Raw genomic sequence first — 8,276 nt, 5'->3', positions numbered from 1 at the left:
TGCGGCGGCGCGTCGCCGTTGGAGAACCAGGGGAGTGTTGGTACCCGGGCTGCTCGCGCCCGCGGCCCAGGGCAGGCGGCCGGCCGGGTTAAATGGACTGTCGGAGGCCGAGCGGGAGCGGGCCGGCCCCGAGGCCGCCCGGCTGTTTGCCCACAGCGCCTTTCGGGATGTTCTCAGCCAGCGCTCGTGCAGAAGATCCGGCCGCCAGGGCGGCGGGAGCCCAGCCCAGGGGCCGCACAGCGCTGCCGAGTACCCCTTTCTCCTGCTCACAGCTGCGCTGCCAAATTACAGAGCTGCTCCCACCATTAAGTAGTAGGTTAAATTCTTGTAGAAAGGCGGCTAAAGGCGCCCACGGGGGAAATGTGGGTTTGCAGGGCTGGCGATGGTTAGGGCTTCTTGGTTCCTTGCTGTAGAGGAGAGCATTACATGTTTGTCTTGCACTTGGGAGGAACCAGCTGTTGCTTCTGCTCCACCTCAGTAATGACCCGGGAACCTGTCCCTGGGTGCGAGCACTGGCACTGCTTCCTCCCAGCAGGCCCTGGCTCCTCCGGGGGGCTGCGCCCCATTCATTTCAGAAGGGAGGGGAGGGAGGGCTTGCTGCTTGAGCCCAGGTTGGCTGCGTTGGGAATCCAGGGAGTGAGCTCTTGGAAGGCCCCTCAGATTCAGTTCACTTGGAATTTGGTTGGCTGTGGTGTCTTCCATGTTCCTCCCTCTATGGCGCGGCCACCAAAAGGTGGAGATAGGGGTTATAAGCTCACTGGTTTTACTCACCTCTGAAAAGAGCAGATTCTCATGAACCTCTGTATCCAAGTTTTCAGGCATCCAAGCCAGCAACAGGGACTCATGGTGTGGGTCTGCAGCCAAATCAGTTTTGGGGTCATAGCCTTGTCCTTGTTCTGGAGCCAGAGTAGAGCATAGTACCTCCAGTTGTGCCAGGAGGCAAGCAGAGGTGCTCCTTGGCCTGTTGCAGATAGTTGAGTTTACTTGAAAAAGAGCAGGCAGTCGTGCCTTGGCCTGAGTGGAATGGGCAGGCCTAGGCAGCCGCAGGGCTCCCTTTGCTGTCAGTGTGTGGAAGATGTGTGTATGGACAGGCTGATGGCTCTGAACCTTGTGTGTGAAGGATACGGTTGTAGACGGGTTGTAGTCTGTGTTTTGTTGCCTTATGTTGTTGGGCCTTGAAGCTTCTGGTCCCCAGCAGGGAGGCTGTGAAGACTGATAACCTGGGGCTCACAGGCAATCTCTCTTGGCAACAATAGGTATGAGAAAGGAAGCTTCAGGGGAGCGTTCCTTATGACCAGGTAGCCATTGAGTATGCCTGTGGTCATGGCGTCTTATCTGAGGGACAGCTTGCAGCCTAGAAAAGGCCAGTCCTTGCTCTGGGGGGCACACTGCTACCCTCCAGGTACTGGTTGGTGGCTCTGTAAAGGCAACTGGTGAGTGATGGGCTTCGGTAACCGGCTGTTTAGCAGGAGCCTCTGAGTGCTACTTTTGTATGCTGTTTCTCCACTTGCTGTCAGGCCCTGGGGCATCACTGGAGGCATGTTGGAATGTGGTGGTGAGTCCTGGGAAGAGTAGTTTGGAAGCTTCAGAAACATGTTGGTCGTTTGATTTTGGAGTGTTGAGTTGATTAGGTAGCACTGCTCAAGTGTGTTTTCATGGTTTCCTCCAGTCTTTAGTCACCTGCATTAAATTGTCTTTGCCTTTTCCTTTGTTGTAGGTAATCATTGCCAAATGAGGAGGAAAGGACGATGTCATCGAGGCTCCGCAGCAAGGCACCCTTCCTCCCCCTGTGTTAAGCACTCCCCCACGAGAGAGACACTGACCTACGCTCAGGCTCAAAGGATGGTTGAGATAGAGATTGAAGGGCGCTTGCATCGCATCAGTATTTTTGATCCCTTGGAGATCATATTAGAAGATGACCTCACTGCTCAAGAAATGAGCGAATGCAACAGCAATAAAGAAAATAGTGAGAGGCCACCTGTTTGCTTAAGAACTAAGCGTCACAAAAACAACAGGGTCAAAAAGAAAAATGAAGTTCTCCCTAGCTCCCATGGCACACCAGCCTCTGCCAGTGCCCTTCCTGAGCCCAAGGTGCGGATCGTGGAGTACAGCCCTCCCTCTGCCCCCAGGAGGCCCCCTGTGTACTATAAGTTCATTGAGAAGTCAGCTGAGGAGCTGGACAAGGAGGTGGAGTACGACATGGATGAGGAGGACTACGCCTGGCTGGAGATCATCAACGAGAAGAGGAAGAGCGACTGCGTCTCTGCTGTGTCACAGAACATGTTTGAGTTCCTCATGGATCGCTTTGAGAAGGAGTCTTACTGTGAGAACCAGAAGCAGGGTGAGCAGCAGTCCCTGATTGATGAGGATGCTGTGTGCTGCATCTGCATGGACGGGGAGTGTCAGAACAGCAATGTGATCCTCTTCTGTGACATGTGCAACTTGGCTGTGCACCAAGAGTGCTATGGGGTGCCCTACATACCTGAGGGTCAGTGGCTCTGCCGTCATTGCCTGCAGTCCCGGTCCCGTCCTGCTGACTGTGTGCTGTGCCCCAATAAGGGTGGTGCCTTCAAAAAGACAGACGATGACCGCTGGGGCCACGTGGTGTGTGCCCTGTGGATCCCAGAGGTCGGCTTTGCCAACACGGTGTTCATCGAGCCCATTGATGGTGTGAGGAACATCCCCCCAGCCCGGTGGAAACTGACGTGCTACCTCTGTAAGCAGAAGGGCGTGGGTGCTTGCATTCAGTGCCACAAAGCAAACTGCTACACGGCATTCCACGTGACCTGTGCCCAGAAGGCCGGTCTATACATGAAGATGGAGCCTGTGAAGGAGCTGACGGGCGGCAGCACCACCTTCTCTGTCAGAAAGACTGCATACTGTGATGTCCACACACCTCCAGGGTGTACCCGGAGGCCTCTGAATATTTATGGGGATGTTGAGATGAAAAATGGTGTCTGTAGAAAAGAGAGTTCAGTCAAAACAGTCAGGTCCACATCCAAGGTCAGGAAGAAAGCAAAGAAGGGCAAGAAAACAGTGGCAGAGCCCTGTGCGGTCCTGCCTACGGTGTGTGCTCCGTATATTCCCCCTCAGAGGTAAGCACATCGTAGCTTCGGCTGGAGAATGAGCCTGGAGTGAAGGACCTTGAGGGGCACATGAGTTTGGGCCTGCCAGGGAGCCCGGCCACATGGCCATCCCTAGTACTAGGATCACATCCCCTAGGATGTGGCTATATTTATTTGCCACCAGTATTTCTCGGGGAGGAGCACAGTCATTGTAAAAGACTTTGACTAGGGATGGTTATAGTCCATAGATCAGACAAGGACACTTCTGTTACCAGGTTGTTGGACCCGATAGTTGGAAAAGTGGAGCTGTGTGGTCAGTAAGGCAGCCCCTAAAGATAAGGATGGGAGTTGTGGTCAGGAGGGAGAGGTCACTCCCTGCTTTGTCAACTCCTTACTTTCCTGGTGATTTCTTTAGTAGTGCAGACATTGCCAGGTCTCCAGGAGGGCTTTCTGAGCTCCAGCCCGTGGTCTTGTCCCAGGTGGTGGAGGTTAGGCCTTCACCTGGCTCTTGTGTGACCCGCTCAGGAGCTGCTGCAGATACCCTTTGTTTGCCTTGGTCTCTAGCATTGGAGCATTGAACTTGCTAGGCAAGCCCTCTGCCTTGTGTCTTCTTGATCTATTCCTTTTACCACTGACTTGCTTTTTTTCTGTTATCTTTGAAAGTACTCTTTGCATTAAGAATATGAGGTAAGTGACTGAATTTTCACACCAGAACTTGTGAGTGTGGAATAAATGATCCTTTCTAGGTGGAACTCCTCTTTAACCACTTGAAGAAGCCGCTCTTCTGTGTGGGGTGTGGGCTTTTACACAGTCCTACCGGGTGAGAGGAGCCTGAGGGAAAGCAGAGGCAGGCAGACTCTCGCAGAGCAGGTAGCACTGCATGTGTGACCTGGACTTTGTTTCAGAAGGGCCCACACGTGAATAAAATTACTCTTACTCTGCAAATGGGCAGACTCTGCACTTCTGTTAGTAAAGGGCAGGAATGGTCTCTGACATGTTCAACATTAGCCGATGATGATAATTTCCCGTGTATCTGTGGCTTGAAGTTACGCCCTTACTAGCAGGTTGTGATTATAAGATGGGGTTGGGTATTACAGTGTCAGAGGTTTATAAGCGGCTCATTAGCTAGGCTGGGAATAAAAACAGGTCTCACTTTAGGAGGCGAGCCACCAGCACCACTTAGTGTTAGTTGCTGGGCGCTAGTGGCAGTTTGAAGCCAGCCCAAGCAGAAATGTGTATGTGACTCTTACCTCCAGGTAACCAGCAAAAAGCCAGAACTAGCTCAAATGGTAGAGTGCCATCCTTGAGCAAATCTAAGCAAGAGTGTGAACACCTGAGTTTAAGCCCCAGTAAGTGCCAGCAACAAAAAATATTTTTGTGTAATTTTATTTTGCTTTCTTTCCAAATGAAATCTTGTTTCCTTTCACAGAGCTGTATATACTCAAGGAGTCCGTGGATTCAGACAAAGGAAATAGCAAGGGCTCATAACCCCTCTCATGGACAGAGAGAGGACTGAGAAATCCTCACGTAGGGGTCAGCTCGACCTCATAGATGCTTCCACTGGGGTGATGTGGAGAGCTGCTGCTGAAGAGGCCTAGAAACAAATACCGTCTCACACACGAAGTCTCAAGTGCTCTCTTACTTGTCCAGCGCCCTGTGATTACCTGCTCTGGGTGAGAGCAGGGCCTGCTGGCTCCTGGGCTTTGTCCTGTGGTTTCTGGCGTTCAGGTGTTTGGGATGGGAGACTACTACCAGGTAGGACGGCCTATTGGAAGAGAGCATCACTAGGCAGAGAAAAAGGATACACTGGCTTGAGTGGCTGGCACTGACAGCAGGAAAGGGAAGCTTGGGTCTGAGTATTTCAGAGAGAGTGCTGACTGCCTCAGTAGTGGTGGAAGGTGGTGGATGGCCTGTTTTCAGGTTTCATTTTTCCTTTACCTAATTTAGGAGCTGGTATTTCAGCTGTGAGGAGAGACAAAAGGCGTACCCCAGCAAGTGTTTTGTTCCATCCATCTTGCAGCCGGGGCTGTCCCTGGCCTCCAGGAGACCTGGTATTTCAGGCACCACTGCCCTCAGCTTGTTGATGGCATGGGGTTGGGCCTCTTTGCAGGGCGTGAGAGGCATGCCTTGGGCATGGTGCTGGATGTAGATGGCGGCGGCCGAGGCTTGCTATCATCTGGTGTGGCCACTCTGGTGTTAGGGTGTGTTCTAACCCATGTACACGGGCAGCCCTCTTGGTGGGGCTGCTGTGTCCTGTTGCTCAGTCTTGGGTTCTCTGGCCTCTAGGCAGGTGAGACGTGACACTCGAGGCAGACGGGGGAGCCCACTGAGAGGAGAACGTGGGCCATCCACACAGCTGCTGAGGGGATCTTAGGAAGAGGGTCTCTAGCTCCCTTTTCTTTGTGGTACTGGCTCTTTTTTTTTTTGCCAGTCCTGATTCTTGAACTCGTGGCCTAGGCTTTGTCCCTGAACCTCTCTATGCTCAAGGCTAGCACTCTGCCACTTGAGCCACAGTACCACTTCCAGCTTTTTCTGCTTTATGTAGTTCTGAGGAATCAAACCCAGGGCTTCAGGCATGCTAGGTAAGCACTCTACCATTGAGCACATTCCCAGCTCCTGGCTTTTCTTGTTTGAACTCAGGGTTTTGTGCTTGCTAAAAATTGGTGCTCTTGCTTTTTGTTGATGTTTTACACATGGAATATGTCCTAGTGCTGGTCTCTACTTGTGATCCTCCAGATTTCAGCTTCCTTGAGTAGCTAGGATTTCAGGTATGAAATGTTTCCTAGTCCTTATTTTGTTTTTTAGCATTGAGCATTTTTAAGTTATACAGATTGCTTTTCATTTGTCTAGGCCACACTCTGAAAATCAGATGTGGATATTCCTGGCTTTGCCCACCCATTTAGGAACTGTCTCTGGAGCTCTCTGATAACAGCTGCCCTGAGCCCCCTTGTGGAGTGGTATGTTCTACCCTGATCATCTGTGAACATCCCAGCCTTCAGGCCTTTTCTTCTTTGAACTCAGGGCCTTGAACTTGGTAAATTGGTGCTCTGGCCTGCTTTTTGCTGGTTGGGCCAGCTGCAGAGGTTTCTAGAGCTACTGTGGAGCAGTTCTAGCACTCAGTCTTGCCCCTGGATTTCAACACAAAATATTTGTTACTTAACAAAAAGATGCATTCTGAGAAACACGCTGTTAGGTGGTTTTGTTCTCGTGTCACCATTGTGTGATACTGACAAATGTAGATATGTAAGTTGTGGCAAAGGATTTGGCTGCTAGTGTTTCACACTAGACTTTTTATAAAAAATGGAAGTACAGGTTAGTAAATGGTTGACTGCTGTTTGTTAGAAGTGCTGTGCAGTGTGTGTCATGTATTTGCTGCACTTCTGTAGGACTGACTGCAATAGGTATGTTTACATCAGCATCACAGACTCGCATTATGAGTCTAGGTTTTCAGGTCTAGGTTTTTCTTGGTCTAGGTTTTCAGCTCTGTTGTTGTCTGATGGGTTTACCTTATGTGTGGTAATTCAACATTGACTGAATAGTTTTGTAGAATGTACTATAAACTGGGGAAAGATGTAAGAAGGAATGACTAAAGACAAAAGAAATGCCTTTTTTTTTTTTCTAAGAAAAAGTTGCCTTTTGTATGTACTCTTGAGAGCAGGTCTTTCCTGCTGTCCTCTTGAGGGGATTTGCTGTTACCTGGTCTTCCATGTCATGCTGCTTCCTGGGAGAGGATGTGGGACCAGGGCCGGGGAAGGTCTGGAAGAGAAGGGACAGGAATGGGGCCTCCTGCATCCCTTGAATTGGGTACCTCATCAGATCTTTGGTTCCCGTTGTGGATGTCTCTTCCCTGGAGAGGAGTGGTGGCTGGTGAAGTGGCTATAGTCTCCTTTGGTCTGGGCTTGGGCTCAGGTTCTCTCAGTCCCTTGGATAATTTATGTGCAATTTGCCCACTATAGATGCTTAAGCAGTGAGCGTGTTACTGAAGCGTGTTAGTGAAGGTGTGTTCCTCATAATGGTTCATTCACAGTGAGGCCCTGCTCATTGCTTGCAGTCCCCTCAGTCCTGCTGCCAGGTATGGCCTGTAGAACGTGAGGCCTGAGCAGCCACCTTGCATGTAGAGTTATATTAGGGTTTTGAGTGTAAGTAGATTTTGGCGTGGATTTTTGTGCTCTCTTCCCCTCCATGTCATTGATGGTTAATTTTATGATGTATTCCCTGATTTTGCTCTCCTCTTGTGCTAGTGATAATACAGTATTTAAGAGTTGCTGGCCACTGGCAGTGAGCCACACTCCTACTCAGCCCTGTTGTTAATGCTTTGGGGACTGTGTTGCTTGGTAGGGTGGGTGCATTAAATTTTTATTTATGATATTACCAACTTGCAGTAGAATGCAACCCTGTTGAACGTTGCTCAGATTGTGGGTTGAGAAGTTGACATTCACTTGACAGGACTCTCGCTGAACGTGAGGGACAGGAATCCAGATGAGCTAGTTTATTTTGAGGCAAAGAACCAAAGAGTGTGAGAAGTCTGGGTGCTCCAAGAGTAACCTCAGATGAATCTTTGCATTTATTGAGCTAAAAACCAGTGCTTTCAGGCCAGCCATCCTCCTGCTCTACTCCCACCATCTGGGTGTCTGCTCCTCTGTCCCCCCCACCTCGCGTCTGGGTCTCTTCCCTGGTCATGCAAGAGCATGTGTGCAGCAGTGGGGCACCCCAGAGAGGGGCTGACTTTTTACACTTCCATCATAGTTTGGCAATCTGTGGCAAGGTATTTTTCTTCTTCCTACTGTGAGCAGGTTTACTGTTGCACGCAGTCTTGACATTTCCTGTTCAGGTGTGACCTGACATGCTCTAGTCCACATGAGGTTCACTGGATGGATGGGCCTGATTCCAGAGTTGTGAGAGCCTTTCCCTGGCACACCAGGCACCTCTATAGGTGTGTGCGGAAACCCATGTTTGGCTTTAATGTAATCTTTTTAAACTTGGAAGTAAGTTCAGATTTGTAATAATCTGGTGATTACTCATGGTCCACCTGGGGACATCTGGAGGCAGGCAGCCTCCACCTACCCTTAATGGTGATGCTGGTGCCAGTGTCTCTCCTGGGTGACTTCTGGAGGTGTTTCTTCTTGGTGCCTAATCAGTGGCCTGGGGGAGACTTGGAGATAAGGAGATACAGACTGAGAGAGGGAGAGGGAGAGAGAGAGAGAGAGAGAG

The 8,276-nt window shown here is 50.4% G+C and overlaps 1 protein-coding gene across 4 annotated transcripts in view; it reads left to right on the top strand.

The window, feature by feature from the left end:
• Positions 1-237: 237 nt before the first annotated feature.
• The window catches only part of Brd1 (bromodomain containing 1), a 50,047-nt gene continuing 42,008 nt past the window's right edge, over positions 238-8,276 (top strand). For all 4 annotated transcript variants that reach the window (XR_001175421.1, XM_013025803.1, XM_013025802.1 and 1 more), the window contains exons 1-2: positions 238-312; positions 1,718-3,095. Coding sequence is in view for 3 of the 4 variants with exons in the window: in XM_013025803.1 (XP_012881257.1) it covers positions 1,732-3,095 (1,364 nt within the window). In the remaining variant the exon portion in view is untranslated. The remainder of the gene's footprint in view (positions 313-1,717; positions 3,096-8,276) is intronic.

This window comes from Dipodomys ordii, unplaced genomic scaffold, assembly GCF_000151885.1.
Source record: "Dipodomys ordii isolate 6190 unplaced genomic scaffold, Dord_2.0 Scaffold87, whole genome shotgun sequence".
Lineage (NCBI taxonomy): Eukaryota > Metazoa > Chordata > Mammalia > Rodentia > Heteromyidae > Dipodomys > Dipodomys ordii.
The sequence above is the reverse complement of the archived record's forward strand: the minus strand, read 5'-3'. Positions and strand labels throughout refer to the sequence as shown.